Source organism: Polypterus senegalus, chromosome 2 (assembly GCF_016835505.1).
Source record: "Polypterus senegalus isolate Bchr_013 chromosome 2, ASM1683550v1, whole genome shotgun sequence".
Lineage (NCBI taxonomy): Eukaryota > Metazoa > Chordata > Cladistia > Polypteriformes > Polypteridae > Polypterus > Polypterus senegalus.
In genome coordinates this window covers 161,185,498-161,211,035 of record NC_053155.1, presented here as the reverse complement: position 1 = coordinate 161,211,035, position 25,538 = coordinate 161,185,498, and the positions used below count along the sequence as shown (strand labels likewise).

The 25,538-nt window shown below is 39.2% G+C and overlaps 1 protein-coding gene across 3 annotated transcripts in view; it reads right to left on the bottom strand.

The window, feature by feature from the left end:
* Positions 1 to 25,538, bottom strand: part of kpna3 (karyopherin alpha 3 (importin alpha 4)) — a 255,305-nt gene that overhangs the window by 177,784 nt on the left and 51,983 nt on the right. For all 3 annotated transcript variants that reach the window (XM_039744890.1, XM_039744893.1, XM_039744891.1), the window contains exon 2: positions 4,864 to 4,908. In XM_039744890.1, coding sequence (XP_039600824.1) covers positions 4,864 to 4,908 — 45 coding nt within the window. The remainder of the gene's footprint in view (positions 1 to 4,863; positions 4,909 to 25,538) is intronic.

Below are 25,538 nucleotides of genomic sequence, written 5' to 3'. Positions count from 1 at the left end.
GTTACATTCCGTGTTTGTCAATCGTTGTAAAGATGACAGGTTTCATTCATCGATTCGTTTCTTACTGCATCAATAAACAGCTCGTCTTCTTCTTTATCTGAGACCTGACACACTGCATGCACGGGTTTTTACACTGTCTTCCTTTAGCGGGACATTGACTTTTCCACCGTGTGCTTTGTTTCCACAGTAGCTGCATTTATGAATATGCTTATCAGGCGCTTCATATTTTTGCTGCCTTTTCAATTGTGTAATTGGTTTTTGTTCAGCGCTCTTTGGAACTGTTGCTTTTATCTGTGCACTGCGTCAGTTCCGTGAGCACTTTCGGTGTACATGCATCGAAGGTTCCCAGCTGTGCTGGTGCCATCTCGTGCTATGTCCATGCTGTATTTAATGTTACCTTAGTCCTGGCACTTAAAACTTTCTCGCAGTTTAGCTGAGTTTGTGTCAAACACCACCCTGACCATCTCATCTTCATAAGCACAGTCCTTCACCCGTGAATATTTACCCGTGGCAGTTTGCTATTGGATTGCGCTGATGGACTGACCTTATATGGGCAGGCACTAAATTACAAGCGCCAGCGTAGCCTGTCTATGAACTTAATTTAAAGTGTAGGTTTACATGCGTGCTTTGTTTCGAGTAGCAGAACTCATGAATATGGTTGTATATGTCACCTTTCGCTTCTTATTGTTTAGCTGCCTTCTCAATTATATAATGCATGTTTTCTTCAGCGCTTTTGGAGGTCTTCCTGGTTTTCTATGTACTGCGTGATTACGTGGGAGGCGTGATGATGTCACACGAAACTCCGCCCCGGCGTTCAAGCTCATCTCCATTACAGTAAATGGAAAAACAGCTTCCAGTTATGACCATTCGCGTAGAATTTGAAATGAAACCTGCCCAACTTTTGTAAGGAAGCTGTAAGGAATGAACCTGCCAAATTTCAGCCTTCCACCCACACGGGAAGTTGGAGAATTAGTGATGAGACAGTGAGTGAGTGCTTTGCCTTTTATTAGTATAGATATATATACAAATATACACATATATATATATATATACATATATATATATATACATATATATATATATATATATATATATACACATATACACACATATATATATATATATACACATATATATATATATATACATATATATATATATATATATACACATATATATATATATATATATATATATACATACACATATACACATATATATATATACACATATATATATATACATATACATATATATATACACATATATATATACATATATATGTATACTAACAAAATACCAGCTTGTGTGAATACTGCTTTAAAATTTTAAATAATAAACTGAGGAAAAATGTACCAATAATTATTTGTTAAGGATCTCTTTGTATACTACATTGTCAGTTCGCCCCTCTGGTTGTAATATGACCAAGCTGTGCGCTGAGCTTACTCTTGAGCATGCAACGTATAGTTGGCCATGTGAAACGCAATCTTGCCTCAAATCAATGCCAACCTTTTGTAGGGTCTGTCCCTGAGACTTATTAATTGTCATCGCGAAGCAGAGCCTTACTGGAAATTGAAGGTGTTTGAATTGAAATGGGAGATCAAAGGGTATAGCGGGGATCACGAGGAATAAAACTCTCTCCCTTAGCCACCGCCAGTAAAAATAGTTGCCTCAATTAGGTTCTTTTGCAGGCATGTGACCTGAAGTCTCGTGCCATTACAAATTTTCGGTGGCTACAAAATGACCTCCAGCAGGCCACTGGTGTGAATGTCTCTGACCAAACAACCAGAAAGACTTCATGAGGGTGACCCTAGGGCCCCATGTCCTCTAATGGGCCCTGAGCTCACTGCCCAGCAGCATGCAGCTCAATTGGCATTCGCCATAGAATACCAGAATTGGCAGATGCACCACTGGTGCCCTGTGCTTTTTACAGATGAGAGCAGGTTCACCCTGAGAACGTGACAGAAGTGAAAGGGTCTGGAGATGCCATGGAGAACATTATGCTGCCTGTAACATCATTCAGCATGAGCAGTTTGGTGGTGGGTTAATGATTGTCTGAGGAGGCATATCCATGGAGGGTCACACAGATCGCTACAGGCTTGACAAAGGCACCTTGGCTGCCATTAGGTATCAGGATGAAATCCTTGGACCCATTGTCAGACCCTATGCTGGTACAGTGGCTCCTGGTGCACGACAATTCCTGGCATCATGTGGTGAGAGTATGCAGGCAGTTCCTGAAGGATGAAGGAATTGATACCATTGACTGGCCACCACACTTTCCTGACCTAAATCCAATAGAACACCTCTGGGACATTATGTTTTGGTCCATCCAATGCCACCAGGTTGCACCTCAGACTGTCCAGGAGTTCAGTGATGCCCTGGTCCAGATCTGGGAGGAGATCCCCCACCACACCATCTGTCATCTCATTAGAAGCATGCACCGATGTTGTCAGACATGTATATAAGAACACAGGGGCCATACAAAGTGCTGCGTACAATTTTGAGTTGCTGCAATTCAATTTTGGCAAAATGGACTAGCCTGCCACGTAATTTTTTCACTCTGATTTTTGGGGCGTCTTTGAATACAGGGCTCTGTAGGTTGATCATTTTCATTTCCATCAAACGATGTGGCATCCTTTCGTTCCTAACACATTACCCAGTCTATATCAGTATAGATATCCAGGAGGATTTCTTTTTCCCACTGAGATCTGATGTGTTTTCAAAGTGTTCCTTTAATTTTTTTGAGCAGTTATATATATATCTCACACACAGTGGTGTGAAAAACTATTTGCCCCCTTCCTGATTTCTTATTCTTTTGCATGTTTGTCACACAAAATGTTTCTGATCATCAAACACATTTAACCATTAGTCAAATATAACACATGTAAACACAAAATACAGTTTTTAAATTATGGTTTTTATTATTTAGGGAGGAAAAAAATCCAAACTTACATGTGTGAAAAAGTAATTGCCCCCTTGTTAAAAAATAACCTAACTGTGGTGTATCACACCTGAGTTCAATTTCCATAGCCACCACCAGGCCTGATTACTGCCACACCTGTTTCAATCAAGAAATCACTTAAATATGAGCTGCCTGACACGGAGAAGTAGACCAAAAGCACCTCAAAAGCTAGACATCATGCCAAGATCCAAAGAAATTCAGGAACAAATGAGAACAGAAGTGATTGAGATCTATCAGTTTGGTAAAGGTTATAAAGCCATTTTTTAAAGCTTTGGGACTCCAGCGAACCACAGTGAGAGCCATTATCCACAAATGGCAAAAACATGGAACAGTGGTGAACCTTCCCAGGAGTGGCCGGCCGACCAAAATTGCCCCAAGAGCGCAGAGACGACTCATCCGAGAGGTCACAAAAGACCCCAGGACAACGTCTAAAGAACTGCAGGCCTCACTTGCCTCAATTAAGGTCAGTGTTCACGACTCCATCATAAAAAAGAGACTGGGCAAAAACAGTCTGCATAGCAGATTTCCAAGACGCAAACCACTGTTAAGCAAAAATAACATTAGGGCTCGTCTCAATTTTGCTAAGAAACATCTCAATGATTGCCAAGACTTTTGGGAAAATACCTTGTGGACTGATGAGACAAAAGTTGAACTTTTTGGAAGGCAAATGTCCCGTTACATCTGGCGTAAAAGGAACACAGCATTTCAGAAAAAGAACATCATACCAACAGTAAAATATGGTGGTGGTAGTGTGATGGTCTGGGGTTGTTTTGCTGCTTTAGGACCTGGAAGGCTTGCTGTGATAGATGGAACCATGAATTCTACTGTCTACCAAAAAATCCTGAAGGAGAATGTCCGGCCATCTGTTCGTCAACTCAAGCTGAAGCGATCTTGGGTGCTGCAACAGGACAATGACCCAAAACACACCAGCAAATCCACCTCTGAATGGCTGAAGAAAAACAAAATGAAGACTTTGGAGTGGCCTAGTCAAAGTCCTGACTTGAATCCAACTGAGATGCTGTGGCATGACCTTAAAAAGGTGATTCATGCTAGAAAACCCTCAAATAAAGCTGAATTACAACAATTCTGCAAAGATGAGAGGGCCAAAATTCCTCCAGAGCGCTGTAAAAGACTCATTGCAAGTTATCGCAAACGCTTGATTGCAGTTATTGGTGCTAAGGGTGGCCCAACCAATTATTAGGTTCAGGGGGCAATTACTTTTTCACACAGGGCCATGTAGGTTTGGATTTTTTTCTCCCTAAATAATAAAAAACATTTAAAAACTGCATTTTGTGTTTACTTGTATTATATTTGACTAATGGGTAAATGTGTTTGATGATCAGAAACATTTTATGTGACAAACATGCAAAAGAATAAGAAATCAGGAAGGGGGCAAATAGTTTTTCACACCACTGTGTGTGTGTGTATTTATCTAAATAAATGATTTAGATAAGAACATAAGTAGCAAGCTGGTTTGCAGATGATACCAAGATAGGTGGATTAGCAGATAATTTGGAATCCGTTATATCATTACGGAAGGCTCAACTGAACAATCCCAGCCTCCCTATTATAAATCAATGGTAACTGATGTCCTATACTATACACAATTTGAAAAAAATTAAATTCTCATTTAGATAATCTGCTCAAAACTTTAAAATGTGGAAATACCCAATTAACCAAAACTTAAGTATTTACGGTTGCATGCTCCTTTCTTTGTTGTTTTTAAAGATTTGCTCAAGTTGTTGGCTTTCCTTTCTTTTTATCTTGGGTGGGGACTGAATTCTGGTTTGTTAAGTTTGACATGGTTGTATGGAAATTTTTTGTCAAATAAAATTTACTTCAAAGAAATACAGACAATATTATCAAAAAGAACTGCCATAAGTGGATTATCCGGGAATTACCTTTCTGAGTTCAATTGTTACTTCATTTCTGTGTCTTCTCATCGTCTGAGGAAAAAAAATATATATATATAAATAAGTTAATACTTTACAACTAACACATAACAAAATGTTGTGTCTGTGTTACTACAAAACTAACATATTACAAAACTGCTTTATCTGTAAATATTTAAAATCCCACTCCCTTTCAATTAACAACATGATTATTATGAAACCACTGACAGCCAAGACCACATAGTTCTAAATATAATGACAGGTTATGTAGGGAGTTCTAATTGTAAATGATTTATTTACTATGAACCATTTAACTGATTAAACTACATTTAACCATTATTAACAGTCTTTCCCATAGAAAAATATTATTAGCGAACAGCACTGGTTGTTAACGGGTTAATTTTAAAAATTAACAACGTTTCAGGATTTAATAAATGTTTTGCCTCACGGTGACGAGGGACTTAAAGTCCACATTTGCCTCTTCCGTTATAAACTCGGCACCTTCAAACCTGGGCAGAAGAGCAGGCTTCTCCTCAAACCTAATAAGCCCTTAACAATAGAATTACCAGAGCATACGAAAAAACTCGTAGATCCATCCCACCTTAAATCGCTTCTTAAATCCCTTCACACCTCTCCACCAGCGTCCTTTGTCCTCTAAATGTGCTGATAAAGAGAAGCTAGAAGTAGCCGGCTATTCTATCCCCTCACCAATTTAGAACGTGCACGAACTTCTAACAGCTCATGCCTTGATTGAGTATCTGGGAGTGGAATTTTAGAGTGGAAATAATAGATTGTTATTTGGAACACACGCATTTCATGTCTGTTCCATTTCTACAGTAATCTGTGTAAAAACATTGTTAAAACAAAGGTTTTTTATATTCTAGTAGTAGATGACAAAATGTAGGCATAAACTATATAATGTATGAAGCCTGAAGTCCAAATATCAAAGAAACATTTTCACAAAAGGTACAAATATAACACAACAGTTGCGCTTTTATGCACCACTCCGTTTTGAGAAGTAAACTGCTCTTATTCTTACTATTTTAGAATAAAAGCATAAATTTGATTTCAGTCTGTAACAGCCGGTTTAATTTATGATCCTTGTAGAGGTTAGCTTTGTTTTTTTTGTAATTCACTTTTCATTGCCTCAGTTGCGTTCAGAATCAATCCATACAACCCCATCTGACACGGCTTTTTTCACATAAAGACGCACTATAGCTCTGCAGTGACTGCATTCTCGTACCAATGTTTGTGAAATGAAGTGTCTGCATGCACTTTTTGTGGCATTACATGTGTATTTTTTGAGCATGCCCGTGTTGCTCAAACACAGGAGCACATGTTGGTGTAAAAGAACAACAAAACAAAAGCACTTTTATTCAAGTGCATTTTTTCCCCATCGCCTTTTCCTGTAAGAAGCAATGTACACACTTCTCTCTATGCTGTGGTTTCTATTACACACCTGAAAGAAAGAGACAATATATGTGAAAACATCATCGCACTAATGCAATATTATTTGAAAACGAACAGCGTCAGATCGGGTGTGAATTTATGCAGGAAATGGAAATTCTCTGATGTGGGATCAGTTCTGTATGGTGGTGTTTTGAGATAATGAATAGAGCCGCAAATTACAGGGAATTCTCAGATGTGGCGGGATAAAAAGCTGAAACAAACGTAGATGAATCACTTCTAGATGGTTGTGGGAGTGGGTGTGAGTGGTGGACATAACTGGGAATTACTGTGAATGTGCGTGGTGTTTTGAGATAATGAATGGAGCTGCAAATTGTAGGGAATTCTCAGATGTGGCGAGATAAAACCTGACACACAAACATAGGTGAATCAGTTGTGCTCGATTATTTTGAGCAAACAGACACCACAATGGCCACAGCTCTGTCACGAAAGAGGAGGTTGTCCCCTTCTGAGGCTTTGCCTCTGCTGCAAGAAATGGACGATTGCGACTCAGACGGTGGTGAAGAACTTATTTTCGATATCAAGGAAGACGACGATACAGACACAGAGGAAAGCCCAGATGAGGATTCTATGTCAGAGAAAGAGAACAGAAGCCCTCCCTGCAAGAAACATCCAATCCAACATAAGAACAGCGCAGCTGCACCAGGCATAAAGGCAAAAGATGGCACCATTTGGATACAGCAAGAAGTTGGGCGTCGTCCTGCCAGTCAATCTGTCACACACATGTCCTTCAGCGAAGCAACCGGACCTACGGAGCTCGCCAAGGTATCGTGCTATGTCCTGATTTCAATAATGTTTTTTGATGGGCTGTATATGAAAAACATTTTTATGTTACTTAGATAATAGACACATCAAATGTTGTTTACCTATTTACCTTTATTTATTTACTTATCTTCCTACAGCGTAAAGTAACCAGTAGACTGCAGAGCTTGTGTTTGATCGACATAGGTATGTTGTTGATGAAGGTCGCAGAGCAGACCCGAGCTGAAGCCTCTCCCTCTCTGAACTGATGGCATTTATGTCCATTCTTTTGACAAGAGCAGCGATGACTACATTTGGTGCTGTGGCTGATGCCTGGTCAGAACTATTTGTTGTACCGGCAATCAAAGATAAGATGCCCAGTGACCACTATCAGACTATCATGCGGCATTTGCGCTTTGACAAGAAAGACACCCGTGCAGAACGTGTGAAAAACAACAGATTTGCTGCAATTTCCGACATCTGGCAACATTTTGTTGAGAACTGTTTTCTGAGTTACAACCCAGGGCAGCATATTACAGTTGATGAACAACTGTTTCCAACCAAGGTCCGTTGTCCATTCTTACAATACATTGCGACCAAGCCAGACAAATTTGGCAAAGTTTTGGATTGCGGCAGATTTGGAGACAAAGTACATGTGCAATGCCACTCCTTATTTAGGAAAAGATCCCAGTCGTCCCACGGGAGAAAGACTTTCCGAGTCTGTGGTCATAAAGCTTATGGAGCCGTTTCTGGACAAAGGCAGAACCGTAACAACAGACAACTTCTTCAAGTCACTTTCGCTGGCTAATAGACTGCTGCACTGCAACACAACTCTGCTTGGTACCATGAATAAAGTGCGACGGGAACTTCCACCTGCAGCTAAAGTCAGTTCAGTACACAAACAATTCTCCACGCTGGTGTTTAGATCTCCCAGTACCATGCGGACAGTGTATGTGCCCAAAAAGAAGAAGTCTGTCTGCATTCTGAGCACAATGCACCATGATGTGGAGATTGGGCAAGATCGGAAAAAAAAAAACAAACAAACACGGTCACAGACTACAACCATATGAAGGTATGCAAATGAAAAAAATATTAGTGTGATGATGTTTTCTGGTGCTATTCTGGTGATAAAATGATTTCTTCAAAATGTCACATATATTTGTTTTTCCTTTTTCCCCAGTGTGGCGTTGACATCATGGACCAGAAGGCGCATGCTTATTCAGTGTGAACAGGAACACGCAGGTGGCCGGTTGCTGTGTTCTACAACATCCTTGACCTAGCAGCGATGAACGCACACGTACTGTACAAGGCATGCACGGGGTCAACTGAGAAAAGAAGAGTGTTCACCTTGCAGAGGAACTTCGTCATCGCTTCTTACAGGAAAAGGCGATGGAAAAAGAAAAGATGATGCAGCATCAACAAGCTTCAGTTCTAAGACCTCAGCTTCCCCCAGGGAAGAAAGTACAGTGTCAGCTGCTCATTCGCCTACTGTAACGTGCTTTCTTTTTTTTTCGGTTATACAGGTAGTCTTGAATAAAAGTGCACTTGTTTTGTTATACTTTTACACCAACATATGTTCCTGTGTTTGAGCGACAAGGGCATGCTCAAAAATATACTCGTGTAATGCCACGAAAAGTGCACGCAGACACTTCATTTCGCAAACATTGGCACGAGAATGCAGTCACAAGTACACTGCAGAGTTATAGCGCGTCTTAATGTGAAAACAACTGTGTCAGATGGGGTTGTATGGATTAATTCTGAACGCGACTGAGAGAATGAAAAGTGAATTAAAAAAAACAAAGCTAACCTTTACAAGGATCATAAATTACACCGGCAGTTACCGACTGAAATCAAATGTATGCTTTTATTCTAAAATAGTAAGAATACGAGCAGTTTACTTCTCAAAACGGAGTGGTGCAGGATTGAACTCGCACCCTTTTGATTCCCTGTCAGTAGCTGATTGTATTGCGCCACGGAGTCGGTCGTAATAAGTGGGTGTCAATGTCACATGTTAAGGCGGCTTTTTTTTCTGCATCTATATTTTTGAATAAAAGCGCAATTGTTGTGTTATATTTGTACCTTTTGTGAAAATGTTTCTTTGATATTTGGGCTTCAGGCTTTATACATTATATAGTTTATGCCTACATTTTGTCATCAACTACTAGAATATCAAAAGCGTTTCTGTTTTAACAATGTTTTTACACAGATTACTGTAGAAACGGAACAGACATGAAATGCGTGTGTTCCAAATAACGATCTATTATTTCCACTCTAAAACACTTCACTCCCAGATACTCAATCAAGGCGTGACCTGGGAGAAGTTTGTGCAGGTTCTAAGTTGGTGGAGGGATGGAATAGCCGGCTGCTTCTAGCTTCTCTTTATCAGCACATTTAGAGGACAAAGGACGCTGTCGGAGAGGTGTGAAGGGATTTAAGAAGCGATTTAAGGTGGGACGGATATACGAGTTTTTTCGTAGGCTCTGGTAATTCTAGTGTTAAAAGCGGGTTACTCTCTTTTTTCCGTTTAATTCCCGGATTGCAGATTAGTTTGCTTTTGCTTTGTAATTATTTTAAGATATGAAGTAGATGAAGCTACAGATGTGATGATAAACGTTTACAAGTTTCAAAATGTACAAGGTTTAAGAATCATTAGAAATAATTTACATAATTACAATTACAGGTACTGAAGACCAGTACTTTTTGACAGATGTTATTACAGCCATTCCCCAACTCTGTAGATAGTACTCATGGCCATTGATCAATGGACAATTTGCATATCATTGATCACACAGCCCATTGTTAGTCACTGGTGCTAGTTTCGGTCATTATGCAAAAGGTACTGTTTATAAGGTTGGAGAAACCTGCGGTCAACTGAGAAAGTCACTTGGATCAGTGATGTAACGTATCTCCCTGGAAAAGAACTATGTCCAGATGAACTGAATCAACTTTCTAGAATTTCCTTACCTGGATTATTAAGCATGCATCAAGACAGTATGAGCAAACAGCACGTAAGATGACAGAATACTGGAACCACCTGAGATTCAGCCTCAGATGTAAATAGAGCGGAATTACACCTAAAAGTCTACAGATGAAATCAGTGAAGAGTCTCTGAGCTACAAAAACCCTACAGAAGGCACAGAAATCTACGACAAAGGCTTTCATCTCTTTTAGATGAGAAAACTCTTCAACAGGTGAATTCAAAGACCAGGCAGCAGAGGAAGTTTGATCTACTTGTGGTGCGCCAGAAACATCAGCATATGATAGGGAGGGTCTTCTACAGCCAACAGAGAGAAAGATGCCAGACACACACCGAGGATGTGGACAAGTGGGTGAAAAATCTGTCTGTCTGAACTCACCCAAGCAGAAAAAAAAACTTGCTAAAGGGTTAAACTGTGCTGTCACACAAAAACAAATCCTGCTAGTGAATGGATGGATGGATGGAACTGATCACAGCCACAAAGTCAGCAATCAGAAACAACAACATTGCAGATGCTGAGCAATTGCAGATAAGAAGTTTCAGCATATCTCAGCAATGCAAAGCCCCCTGGCACCCAATATCAGAATTGAGCAGAGGAAGGCTGTCCTGGCACTCAGTAAGGACGACATCATCATCCTTCTGGCAGTCAAGCAGAAGTGGCACAGTGTTGCTAAACCAGACAGACTATCATGAGAAACTTTTGTCTCTACTAAGTGACAAAAACACTTATGAACCCCTAAAACAAGATCCAAGTAGTGGTTACAGGAAAAAGGTGATACATTGTCTCAAGCAGTTAGTGCATGACAACGCTATTGACCGGACCTCATACCACAAATTATACTCAGGGGAAGCTACACCAAATCTGTATGGTTTACTGAAGATTCATAAACAGGATGCACCGTTAAGACCCATTGTCTGCATGGGCGGAGTGGTGGTTCTGAGGCTAAGGATCTGCGCTGGTATCCCAAAGGCTGCCAGTTCGAATCCCCATCACTGCCAAAAAGAGATCCTACTCTGCTGGGCCCTTGACCAAGGCCCTTAACCTTCAATTGCTTCAGGGGCGCTGTACAACGGCTGACCCTGAGCTCTGACCCCAAGGGGTATGCGAAAAATAACAAATTACTAATACAAGAAATTGTATAAGGCAAAATAAAGAACAAAAAAAAAAAAACTTATCAATTCAGCTACATATAACATCTCAAAGTTCCTGGCCGCTGTCCTCAACCCGTTGGTAGACAGCTCAAAACACCATATTCAGAACATTTTGGATTTTGTGCAGAAGGTGAGAGATGCCATTATGAAGGCAGAAGAAAGTATGGTCTCATATGATGTTACATCTCTATTCACTTGCGTTCCAGTTACGGAAGCAGTGGAGGTGGTCCGTAAGAGATTACAGGATGACCCCACACTCAGTAAAAGGACCACTCTCAGCACTGATCAAGGGTGTCTGCTCTTGGAACCGTGTCTTCAATCCATATATTCCATATACAAAAGCCAGTAGTACAGGCAGAAACATGGGTGTGTCATGGGTACCCCAGTTTCACCTATTGTGGCCAATCTGTACATGGAAGAAGTGGGGAAAAAAGGGTGCTATTATCCTATCCTGGAACACCACCAAGCCATTGGTTTAGGTATGTGGACGACACCTGGGTGAAAATCAAATCTCAGGAGGTACCATAATTCACTGACCACATCAACTCAGTGGACACACACATCCAGTTCACCAGGGAGGACATGAAATGTGACAGGCTAGCTTTCTTAGATTGTGAAATTTCCATCAGCAATGGAACCAATGCATACGGATCAGTATTTAAGGTTTGAGTCTCACCATCCACTAGAGCACAAAATAGGTGTCATCAGGACACTACAACACAGAGCAAACACCATACCCACAGACACAGCGGCCAGGGAAGCAGAAGAACATCATATCAAAAAGGCCCTCAAAAAAATGTCGTTACCCCAGCTGGACTTTTGTCAAAGCAGGGAAGACACCTAAAGAATGCTCTAAGCAATCCAGGAGAGAAGAAGGACAACCGCTGCCTAAGCAAAAACCTTTGGTGATCCCTTATGAGTCAGGAGTATCAGAACAGCTGAGAAGCATTTTTTTTAAAACACCAGGGGCCTCATGCATAACGCCATGCATAGAATTCACACTATAACATGCCGTAAGCACAAAAGTGGAAATGTGCTTACGCACTAGGGCTGCAACTAATGATTTTGGTAGTCGATTAATTGTTCAATTTGTTTGCCCCGATTAGTCACGATTATTTCATGCCTGACTATTTTGATGCATGCAACCTGTGCTTGCACATCCTGTTCTGGGCTCCAGAGCATGTCTTACCTCATCTACTCATGTATGTCCACCTGTGAATGTCTCCCTGATGTCTCTGCACTAACATGATTAAAATTAATAATAATCAAATTAAAATAACCAGTGAAACATGAATTTGAAAATAATCAGATGTTTTCTATTGGTGTGAGCATCACAATAAAAAAGAAATACATTAAACAATACAAACTACACAGTCTTTAAACAAAAAAAAGTGCATCTAACTTAACCAAAAATGGCCACTGGTGAGTCTTAAAGTCCAAAAGTTTAAATAAAGCCTAAATACAAATAAAATAAAAAACAGTAAATGTACAGTTTATTAAAAGATTCAGTTCATACAGTATACAGTAATCTCTCACTATATCGCTCTTCGACTTTCGTGGCTTCACTCTATCGCGGATTTTATATGTAAGCATAACTAAATATATAACGCGGATTTTTCGCTGCTTCACGGGTTCAGCGGACACTGTCTTTTTACTTCCTGTACATGCTTCCTCAGTTGCTTTGCCCAGTTGATTTCATACAAGGGACGCTATTGGCGGATGACTGAGAAGCTAACCAATCAGAGCACGCAGTTAAGTTCCTGTGTGCTGAATGCAGTGTTAACCAGGAAGTCTCGTCTCGCTCATTCAGCATCAACGTGTTTCGCCGTGTAAAGAGTTAACTTTTGTGTTGATCTTTGTGCATAGTCAAGCCCTACATTATGGCCCCAAAACGATCTGCTCCTGCTGCTGCTTCAGGGGCCGTGCCCAAGCACCAACGGAAGATGTTAACAATTGCCGAAAAGGTAAACGTTTGGATATGCTGAAGGAAGGGAAAAGCTACACCGCTGTAGGACGCCATTACGGCATCAATGAGGCTACGATTCTTTTTATTTAAAAAGTAGGAAAGGAATATAAGATCTACAGCCGCAGTGTCCTTTTAACCAGGGTGCAAAACGAGTTGTAAGTGCATGTAAGAAGGCAGTAGTCTGGATGGAATCTGCTTTAGGGATTTGGATTGAAGACTGCCAGAAGAAGAACAGCAGTGCTACACAATTGCCTGAAGTGGCTTCTTAAGAAGAGCTGTAGCGCTCTCCTTTGTTGTGCAGTAAAATTAAACTCATTGTTATCAGACAAGTCATCGTGTCATTCTTGGTGAGTAACCATAATTAATTTTCTACTATTTTCTAGTATTTTTCAGTACTTAGTACATGTACATACGTTTAGTGTCACTGTAAACACATTTACTGTATACTGTTTTTCTTGCATTGTACGTATTTATTGCTGGTGGCCTGTCTATCGTAATGGCTGTAACATGTGATATCGGAGACACTCAATATCTTTAAAATAATATTTAGGTTTTACTGTATATAAACAGTGTGTTTATATACATAATTTCAATGAATCTTACCTAATATCTAAGAGAATACAAAGGGATTATGCTGTATAACTGTGCGGGGTTTATAAACAGTGTGGGAGAGTTTATAAGGGCTTAAAGTATCCTCTTTAATAAAACCCCTGTGTGAGTCCAGGTGTCCGTGTGTGTGTCTTCTGGTGAAGTGTGCATGCGCGGGCCATGCCGCACATCGTACCATGCCCCGCCCATGCGCTCGGCACCATGGACGCACACACACTGGAAGCTGGGTGCACAGTGAATGGCCTACCGCTGCCGCGCATGATAAACAAATAAAGCACACACACTGGAAGCTGGGCACACAGTAAATGGCCTTGCTACGGCCGCGCATGATAAGAAATAAAGGACACCATTGCTGGGGAGTGCTGATTGGGTAGTAACGGCCGCGCACATAAAATCCGTTGCTGGGGAGACACAACACATTAAATAATCAGCTGCAAGCCCCCACAGATTAAAATACTTGCTGGGGAACTGCACAGTACTTGCTGGGGAGACGCCACAGGCATGATTATAAGCAGCACGCCACACATTACATCAGTTGCTGGGGACACTCTGCTGATTGCCCACTGTTGTGACAGAAAATTAAAGTCATATTACGGACATCAAAGCCAGTATTACTGTCAGAGAAAATTACAGGCATTTTACGGAAATACAAACCAGTATTACTACGAGAGAAACTTAATGACACACAATACAGTGATGCATATTACAGCCATATACAAGCCAGTATTACTGTAGGAGAAAATATTACGGACATATCTACTAACAGAGATTCCTGAACAAGGCAAACTGTTGCCAAGCTCAGACAGAATAATAACAAGAAATGTTGTCTATAATGAAATTGTATAGAAACATTTCATGAGGTAAAAAATAGAAAAATTTTACCTAAATAACTTGTTCAGATATTTTGTATTACAGATTGTTACAGTTTTACACTAAGGCAATATTAATTATGCTTACTGTATTGTCATATACGTTTCTATTTTATTTTTATTATTATTTTACTTTAGGCTTCTTGCAAAAATATTTTTGACAAAAAAAATTAAGACAAGGAACAGAATGAGGTCAAGGTCCCTTGCCATTGAATATAGACTGTTCCTACTAATGTTTATACACTACTGTTCTAGCGCCCGTTATTGTAACGGGCTTAATGTCTAGTATAAAAATAAACCATACAAACATATGGTTTCTACTTTGCTAAGATGGCTCAGCTACTCCTATTCACTCCTATTCCTATTCACTCGTTTACTACAGCTCCAAACATGTTAGTAAACATAACTGAAATCATATTCACTTAACCCTTAAACCGTCACAACCAACTAGAGTCACCTTCTCAGTTGAATTTGCCAGTACTCCGGAGCCAAGTATATATTCGCCGATGTATATATTCTTTGAATACTACAAGCAGCTGTAGTCGTATCTCAGTGCAATTAATACGTGACACTAACTTTACTCGCTAAAACATACCTCTCCATAGACTGCGGCATCACAGCTCCAACATGCTTACGTTCAGATGTTTGTGCATCGCTGAGGTGCTGCTGTTAAAACAAAGCTCCGCTTTGCATAATCTGCATTCAACTTTTTTTTTTTTTTTTTCCGGTGAAGTGCTCCCTCACTTTAGAAATTTTCTGTCTCAGTTTTTTCCATCTACTTCCCCCTCCTCTATCCGACTCGCCATTACAACCATAATTATTTTTCTATACCTTCTTCGTTGGTAGGACTGTTTGCAGTCTTGAAAAACAACAACAAACAATACTGCCCCCGGACATTCATGTAGTGCAATGCAGTCACAAAAACCAATGTGACTCTTTGCGAGAGGAGCCTCTATTGAAGGCCCTGTTTATTTTTTTGTAGACAACGTTGTCGATTAGTCGACTAACTCAGCCTTATTACGCACAAAAAAAAAAAAATCCAGATGCATAAATATGTGCAAATACCAACTTCCATGTTCTTCCGCTCCATAAATCCCGGTCAGCGTGAAAAGTAACGCATGTTCACACGCCTGCTGTCCCGCCCCAACTCCTCCCAGAATTATGCCTCTTTGAATATTAACATTTCCCAACCCGCTGAATCCGAAACAAAGGGTCACGGGGGGTCTGCTGGAGCCAATCCCAGCCAACACAGGGCACAAGGCAGGAACCAATCCCGGTCAGGGTGCCAACCCACCGCAGGACACACACAAACACACCCACACACCAAGCACACACTAGGGCCAATATAGAATCACCAATACACCTAACCTGCACGCCGTTGGACTGTGGGAGGAAACTGGAGCATCCGGAGGAAACCCACACAGACATGAGGAGAACATGCAAACTCCATACAGGGAAGAACCGGGAAGTGAACCCAGGTCTCCTTACTGCAAGGCAGCAGCACCACTGTGCCACCGTGCCGCCCCTCTTTGAATATGCAAATCAATATAAATAGTCCTTAAGCTCAGCATTCTGTGAAAAGACAACGGCAAAAGCACGGAGGAAAATAAAAGAATTTCAGCGAATGCCAAGTGGAGGGAAGGAAAAAAAAACTATTTGTTGGTTTAAAAAGTGGTATAAACAACAAAAGCAAGTTGATCGAGTGACGGAGTGTCAGAGAAACTCAAAAGCTCAAATTCAAAGTCACACAGTGCCCGAAATAAAGTTGTCAGATATCAAAGTCGCCATGTAAAGGCAAGTCGTAGCCCACCGTGTTTCATATGAAAGCTTATTAGGGTAAAGAAGAATAAAAAAAAAAATAGGCACACATTTGGGGGGAAAAAAAAAAAAAAAACACAAAATGTCAACTTTAATCAGGAAATTTCCACTTTAATCATGTAGTTTATTTTGTCATTAAAGTAGATCATAAACTTCATCTTAAAATCATTTAATTTACTAGTTTCTGAAATCCCATCGTAACTAAAGTACCACGTTAAATGCTTTGTTTTGTATTTGATCTTATATGTGCTCTGTGTGTATGAATCACTACGTGCTTCCGGGCTTTCTCTTCCTCCGACAGGACACAGAAGCCACAACATTAATATCAATATTACAGCTCTCTGAATAATTAAAATATTGAGTTGTATATGTGATATCATTTTCATGATGATTGGAGTTAAAACATGTTATTAAACATGGGAACACGGTGGCGCAGTGATTTTCCTGCCTCATGCAAGATGCTTGCTTTGCTATGCGCGACCTTTGATGAAATAATTTATTGCAGCAGTACGGTCTCTTTCAAACATACTAACCACCAATTCCTGTCCTTTCTTTCTCCAAATACCCAATCACCACACAATCAGCTCTGTAATAGACATTAAGCCATCTGTACACTTAGAACGCTGATTCTTCCAAACTTTTAAGGAACATTGAAATATCTTCATAGTACATGTTCAGAAGAATACAGCGCGAGGCAGGAACAATCCGTGAATGGAGTGTCAGTGCGCTGCGGCACCATGTCCTCACATGTTTAATTATTAACAATATAGATTATTTAAATGAAGTTAAAGTTTTATCAGTATAATATAATAAACATTTTGCTGCATTTCATCTTAAAATGATATTGTCATCGTATTTAATTACACGCTTTTTAAAGTGGCTCAGGTTGTGCAATATTATAACTATCACAAGTTTACAGTGAGGTGATTGTACTAATAAGTACAAGCAGTTCTACAAGGAGCACTTGATTGACTGATTGAGTGCATTTATAGTTCTTGGGATGAAACGGTTTCTGAACCGCGAGGAAAGGCTCTGAACCATTTGCCGTACGAGAGCAGTTCAATAGGCAGCGCATGCTTGACACTGTATACTGATAATTCTGTTTTTCCGATCAGCTGCTGAGCTATGATTCCTCACTTAGATACAGCGATATAAATACTCCGAGGGTGCAATTAAAGTAATATGGAAAAAGATGATCCGTTGGGTAATTTAATTTGCCATTTCAAATTGTGTTATAAAGCATTTAATAATTTAAAAATTTCATGCCCGTTTTTGTGGTTTAAAATGGTTTTAAAGATCAGTGCAAATTTGAAGGAAAAAAAAAAGTCTTAAAATTGAAAATGCCCATTTTTTCAAATTAAAACTGCTACTGAGTATTGACCTCTGTAAAACAGGTGTCCATACAAATTATACACACCATACAATTGGTAGTGAAATGCTTAGTTGTGTTTTTAGAAATGCAACTCTTACTTTGAACCTTTAAATTGTATAAATCTCTTCAGCAACCACAGCAGAAATTTATATTTTTGTATTTTTATTTCAAGAAAATAGTATAGTATACAAAATCAAGCAAATAAAAAGGTTAGAACTTATACCACTAATAACTTCAAAACCTAACAAAGCAAGAATTCAACCCCTAACTGAGAGAAAGAGGGGAGAGCCAAGAGCATAGGAAAATAAATTACAAAAATATACAGTGAAAACATAATTTTCCACCCTAAATGAATGCTTATTCAAATTATTAAGTCATGTCATGTTTTAAAAAACGTTTTGGATAAATCCTCTAAAGAAACATCTGTTTATTCCCCCCTAAATTCAGATAATACAGAAAGTCAGTTACCCACTAACTTATAAAAAGGTGGTTTGGGAATCTTCCAGTTAAGCAGAATAAGTCTACATGCTAGTAGTGCAGTATAAGCAATTACAATAATTTTGTCCATCTCCACTTTTAGCCCATCTGGAAGTACAGTACACCAAATATAGCTATAAATGAGTTAGGAGTGATTGCGACACCAAGACAGTCTAATAAAGAATGTGATCCAATGAAAATTAATTTAGTGCACTCCCAAAACATGTAGCCTCGTGAGGCTGGGGAGAGATAGAAACACTCGCATGTTGGTTCTTGCCCTAGATATCTTGTTTAAAATTGCCCAAAATCTTAATGCAGTGATCGATGCAAGATATTAAGTTGAATTATTGAGTGCTATGCACATATACAGCTAAAATGTATTTTATGTATGTCTGCTTCCATTCCTATTCTAAGATGTTAATTGAAGAGTCCTTTTCCCACCGTACCCTAGGATTGTTGAAGGGAATATTCTTTGAGATATTTTTATATGTTGTTATGAGTCTTCAAGACACATCAGTATTTCCTCTGGAATACAAATGGGTGGAAAGGGTGGAAAATTGGGTAGGTTTATTTTTCAATATTTAAAATAGAGGGAACTTTGTGCTGCTACCAAGATAAATTTGAAGATTAATATTTATAAAATGTGAACACATTATTTATATACAGTTCTCCAAGGGCCTTAATGACAAACCATTTCCAAAGGTTAATAAATACTATGTAGGTTTGAGAAGGTTGAAAAAGTTAATTACTGTGTAGAGGAGAAACCAATTAAAGTTTCGCTACCTTGAAGTACATCCTGCATTGGTTCAATATTTAAAGTGACAGGTGGACAACTGGATTATTGGTATATCAATGAAAGTCAATAATTACTAGGGCCCACGATTCACCGCGACAAGAAATCGTAAATTAAGTGGCATGTTTTTTTAAATTCCACGGCGTAACGCGGCATGGCAAATGCAGTACCAGAACTCCATAAGACTAATTTGTAACCCAAGCAAAATACATACAAGTTTTCTTATTCTTAATCCTTAATAATAATCAATCATAATTCGTAATACTAATCAAATAGGTATATCAAAGCGTTCACATCCGCACATTTTAATCCACAGATTTGCTTTAGGCAAACGATGCTGAAACATATGTAGGCATAATATTATTCTCAACAAACTATCGAATAATGTTTCTAAAGTTATTGTTTATTTATTGTTGAAGAAAAAGGCACTGTAAGCTCTTAGGTTTACTTGTGACAGAGGATATCGTTGTGGTGACAAGACTGATCCATATTTTGAGAACGAACGTTCCACGTCAACAGAAGAGATCAGCAATGCAATGTAAACTTCAGCAAGAGCTGCTAAGCGAGGCAGTCTGTCCTCTAAGGAACGCCAAAAAGCAGCGATATCAGCTGGAATTACTTCACGAGATGCTATGTCCAGATAAGATTGCCATTCATCTGCTGCAGCCATCATTGTTGGCACTGATGATCAGCAAAATTCTTCGATAAGAGTTGTAGCTGTCATGGATCAAATATTCTCACAGATCTGAATAGGTCTATTGCCGGCTATTTGGTTGGCAAAAAAATTCTTCAAGTTTAGCAGCAGTATTGTGCTTTGCATCTTCACAGCTGCTGATTGCAATTGGAAATCCGGACGATTTCAGGCAAGACAGTAAGTCAGACACTGTTGCAGACATCGACAGCCATGAATGACTGTGCCTCAAAAGAAGTCAGAGTGTTCATAATTGGCTGGCAGTGCACAGATACAAATTCAAGTTCAGCTCTCAGCTCGTTAAATTTATCAGTACTTTGCAGCAACGCCAACAGCTTCTTTAACTGGTCTGTAGCTCCAATGTGTTCGATTTCAGTAACAACGAACGAGATATTAATGAGATGATGCAATAGGCTAAAGAAAGAACTTAAAGAAGTAATCAAAACTAATCATACTAATATCAATATGCCTCAAATGGTGAGTTTTCATTCAGATATGGGATTTTCCGCGGCAGTTAGGTTTATTCCATGGAGTGGCGTTTAACCAGTACAAAACCCTAAATTACGCAGCGTGGCGGTAAATCATGGGCTCTAGTAATTACTTGGGCACAAAATTCGGGGGGGGGGTGACGAGTTAAAGTAATTTATTAAGTTTTACTTTCCATTGCTGACTAGACTGGTGTAAATTCATTAAATTGTGCTTATTTCCAGGTCTTCAAAGTGTGTATATTTTTGTTGCCTAGTAATATAATTTGAAGTTAGGTAGTGACATGCCACCTTCTGCTCTAAGTCTTTGAAGAATTACCTTTTGAATGCGTGAACATCTCAAATTCCAGATAAATATGGATATAAATGAGTTTAGTTTTTTTAAAGAACAAATTTATGTATATAAATTGTGAGCCTGCTATTGCCCTGCCCCAGCAATAGACAATCAATCTTCCACAGACACTGAAATCGCGCTTCAGGACACACTTCAGCTTGTCGTTCCCGTTGGGTGGGCAGAGTGGGGGTCCCAAAAGTGTTCAGAAACCTCACAATATGAAGAAGAAACCACCGATGATTTGGCTTCTGATTGATAACTGTGCTGCACACAACATGCTTCCACATTTAGATAATGTTCACGTGGAATTCTTCCTACCCTACTGCACAGCAGTGCTTCAGCCATTGGATTTGGGAATCATTCGCACCCTGAAAGTGTATTATGGCAAGGAAATGCTGAGAAAAAAATTCTCATCAGCATAACTTGTAAACAGGAGGAGATTAAAATTAACTCGAAAGCAGCTATTGAAATGACTGCAAATGCCTGAACACAAGTTAAAGAAAGCATTATGGTAACAAATACAGAATGTAATAAAAACAAAGTTTTTGTTACAATGAAATATTTTTTAGGTCCCTGGGAGTTCGTTTAACAGAATTTTACCTGTATATACAGTCCATTCTATAAGTATTTGCACAGTGATGCAGTTTTCATAATTTTGCCAGTGTACACCACTACAATGGATTAGAAACAAAGCAATCATTACGTGATGGAAGAGTTTGACAAATGATTGACTCTTTGACAACTGCAGTTTCATGTTTCAGTGGAGCAGAGGAATGCCTGTTGGCCAAGACTCAACTTCACATCTCTGCAGATGAGGCCTCTGGTTTTGAGAGGTCTTATATAGCCAACTTTTAAATTTGTGCATTCTACTGACCAGTGCCATATGAATTCCAAATAAATTCCAAATCCAAATCATATGTGACATCATCTACTGTTAAATTCTGCTCTGTACTTGTAATATATTTAATTTTACTATTATACTTTGAGGACTAGCAAAATACCTGCGCTTCGCGGCGGCGAAGTACTGCCTTAAAATTTTAATTACGAAAAGTAAACCTTTTTAAACTGAGGGAAAATATATCAATAATTATTTGTTAAGAATCTCTTTGTATGCCACGTTGTCAGTTCGGCCCTCCGGAGCTTACTCTTGAGCATGCAACGTACAGTTGGCCCTGTGAAAAGCAATCTTGCCTCAAATCTCACAACTTGGACATACTTGGTTTGAGTTTCATGATTTGTTTCAATTACGTTAGTATTTGCTGGACTTGTTGTGTTGAAGTGACAATCGGCATCTGTCAAGCGCTGTAAGCATACAACCGGTTTCATCGATAACTTCGCATCCAGCTTTTAAAGAGTTTAAACATTCATAAACATCAAAGTGTCCACTACTCAAATCGTCAACTGTGAATCTAAGATGTTTAAGAGGAACTGGCGGTTGTCGAAAGGAGTAAAATATTTGGCCATTTTGGCACACTTGAAAGCGACAACCGAACAATTCAGCAGCAGCCATCAACTTACATGCAGAACCATAGGTGAAGGGCTTAAGTATTTCACTCTTATAGTGCTCCTGTATAGTATAATTATCCCTGTACCGTCATTAGTCCACACCTTGAACCTGTCCCAGTCATTCAATACATAACACACATTGTTCCTCCGGATATTAAGAGTGAGTCTGATATGGCCGTGCAATATGTAACACAGAGAATGTAAAAGGCAGGCGCCATCTCCAGGCATGGAAACCACTCGTTAAGTGACAGTTCTTTGATCGATGGTGATCTCCTCGATAAACATGTTAATGGGGATACAGTTGGAACGATAAAGGAAATGGGTACCTGAACAATGTAAACTAAGTCTAAAATACCTATACAATAACTATAATCGTAATAAACGAAAAATAAAACAGCGGAGAAGCCGTGGAGTAAATAAAAAAGCCTGCGGTTATCAGCAGGGTGACGTAAATACCCTGGAGAAGCAAGGAAGGGAATGATGAGACCGGAGCGATGGACGGCCTTATATAGGCAGGCAGTCAACAACGTGGGAGGCGTGGGGATGGGGGACCCAACGCTGCCTCACTCGGCGACCAAGCTGCAGGCTATGGACGTATATATGTACGTAAGTAGGATTCAGTAGGATTGGGAACCCGCGTACCAAATTTCTTGAAGATGGGCCCATAGGAAACCAAGACAGTTGGAAAGTTCAATATGGCAGCCGACAGTGGTGTCATACCACCGAAATAAGTACGTACATCAGTTTCCGTTAGCGCAGGGAAGCCGCCTACCAAATTTCGTGAAGATGGGGCCATAAATAAGAAAGTTTAACATGGAGGAAATTTGTCGACAGCTATGACCGTTATGCATAAAATTTTGTTCTGTGTATTGTACTGTATTGACCCCCTTCTTTTTGACACCCACTGCAAGCCCAACCAACCTGGAAAGGGGTCTCTCTTTGAACTGCCTGTCACCAAAGTTTCTTCCATTTTTTCCCCCTACTAGGGTTTTTTTTCTTCTTAAAGAATCAAGGCTGGGGGGCTGTCAAAAGGCCGGGCCTGTTAAAGCCTATTGCGACACTTCTTTTGTGATTCTGGGCTATACAAAAATAAATTGTATTGTATTGTATTGTATTGTATGAATATAGCTTTCTTCCCCCAAAAATAGCACATTCATTCATTACCTGCTACAACATTCTTTAACTCTTCAGTAAACCTGTTCTAATCACAAAAAGCCTATCCATTTCACAGACTTCACATTGCCTGGAAAACTTTCAAAAACTGTTAGCAAGTTTATATGTCATAATGCAAAAATGTGTGCTGTGTCTGTGCACATGGCAAACATAATGAGGCTCAAAAAATAAATAAATAAATAAAAAATAAAATAAAATAGTTATGTTTCAACTCTAGGTTTAGAACCCTAAATTCCAAGGCTGTACATTTAATAAGAATTTAAAGGACAACAAAATTTATACATCACTTTATAAATATCAATATATTTGTTAAATATACTGCAGTATAAAATGTGATAAAAATAACTATAAAGCTCCATATCAGTCTCTCCCATCTGGCTCTCAGGAAGCGGGATAGTTTCCCTAATTGCAACACAGAGAAGAGGAAGTTTAATGGATGGTTAGTATAATATTTCACAGTGTACCAGGTCTGAAAAAAACTAAAATACTTCAAATATTACAGCACAAGCATTTTGGTATTTTCAGTACAAGTAGTAAACATCATTTTTCCTTTCAATACCCAAATACTAATGCTCGCTAGTTAAGATTTTGAAAAACACCCACGTTCTAGACTTAACAAAACCACAGGCTTGGACACGATCAAGACTTTCAGTTGACAGCTTAGTACCTCTCCTCACCCAAGCGTCAAGAAATATGATAGCAGATCTGAGGACTACAAAAATCAATTGATGTACATACAGTCTAGGGTGCTCTGGCACCAACTGCATTTATAAACAGCCTTATGTTCGAACATGGTGTTTATTATGGACAGATTGTTTCTATAAACAAAATATCTCTCAAGTTTATATCAGGTAGGTTATTTCTCCCAATTACACCCTTCAAAAGGTATCACTGTCATTACCCATGCAAGCATTAAAGTTCCCCAGTAGAACAATAGAGTGCTCAGTGGGCGCACTTTTCAGCACTAGCCCCAAGGTCTCCAAGAAGGAGGAATACTGTGACCCAATCAAAATCAAACCCATCATATTATATTTAAATTGATAAGAATGTGTAGCAACTTTCAAGCAGTAATCCATGACTGTTTTACTGGGACATAAATGTAAGGTGGCACAGAGGCTAAATTTCTTTATTCAATATGGGAAAGATAAGAAGAAACATGATTCAAATGAGAGAAATGTGTGTTGACCTTTGTAAGCATGGGAAAGGCTGCAAAAAATTGCTACTGGCCTGAAAATGCCTACATCTACAGTTGGGGCAATAATTCTAAAATTAAAATCAACTGGAATGGTTACCAGCTTGCCTAGAAGAGGATCAAAGTTTACTTTGCCCCACACAAACTGAACAGGACGGTAGAAAGAAAAATCCCCAAGGATCACTGTTGGAGAAATAGAAAAGAAAAAAGAAGTCTTTTCTGTCATTTAACCTTAAATGTAGGAACATGGAGCTTGCTAAACGCTGCAGGAACTTTGATTGATGCCAAGCTCCATGGTCAGACTAAACAAAAATTGAGCATTTAGGCAACATACTCTCAAGGTGGGTTTGGCATTAAAAAAAGGCTATAAAAAGTACCTCATCACCACTGTCAAGTATGGTGGACATTCTATGATGATGTGGTGCAGTTTTTCCACCAAAGGCCCTGGTAATTTTGTTAAGGTACATGGTATCAGTACCAGGAGATTTTCAATTTAAATTTGGCTGACTGAGTCAAAAAACTAAAACCAGGTCATTGTCGGATCTTCCACCAGGACAATGATCCAAAACATGTCCAATTCAACACAAAAGTCATTAAAAGGAACACAAAAATCAAGCTTCTGCCTTAGCCATCTCAATCCCCAGAGATTAAAATCGGTAAGATAAATTTCCCTCTGGATGAATAAAGAATCCAAGTACAAATAGTCAATAACTGTACCAAGTTAAATACAAACATTTAAGTACACATTATACAAATAAATATTGAAAAAGAAATTTGAAAGGCTGGTGCATACAATAATGCCTGTCCAATGGGAATTATGCAAATAATACTATACTACCAAAGTAACAGGTGGTGCATAATTTTAAAATTAGATACTAAAAATACATCATTAAAGTAAAATAAAATAAAGTGGCATGGCTTAAGCTAACAGGGTAACATGTTTAAAGTGACACTTTCTGAAAGGTTATACAGTAGTCACCAAGTAGTGAGATATCAGATGTAGTGCCAAGCTAATATGCCTAATATAGCATATGACCTAAACCCCTTTAAAAACTTATTGGG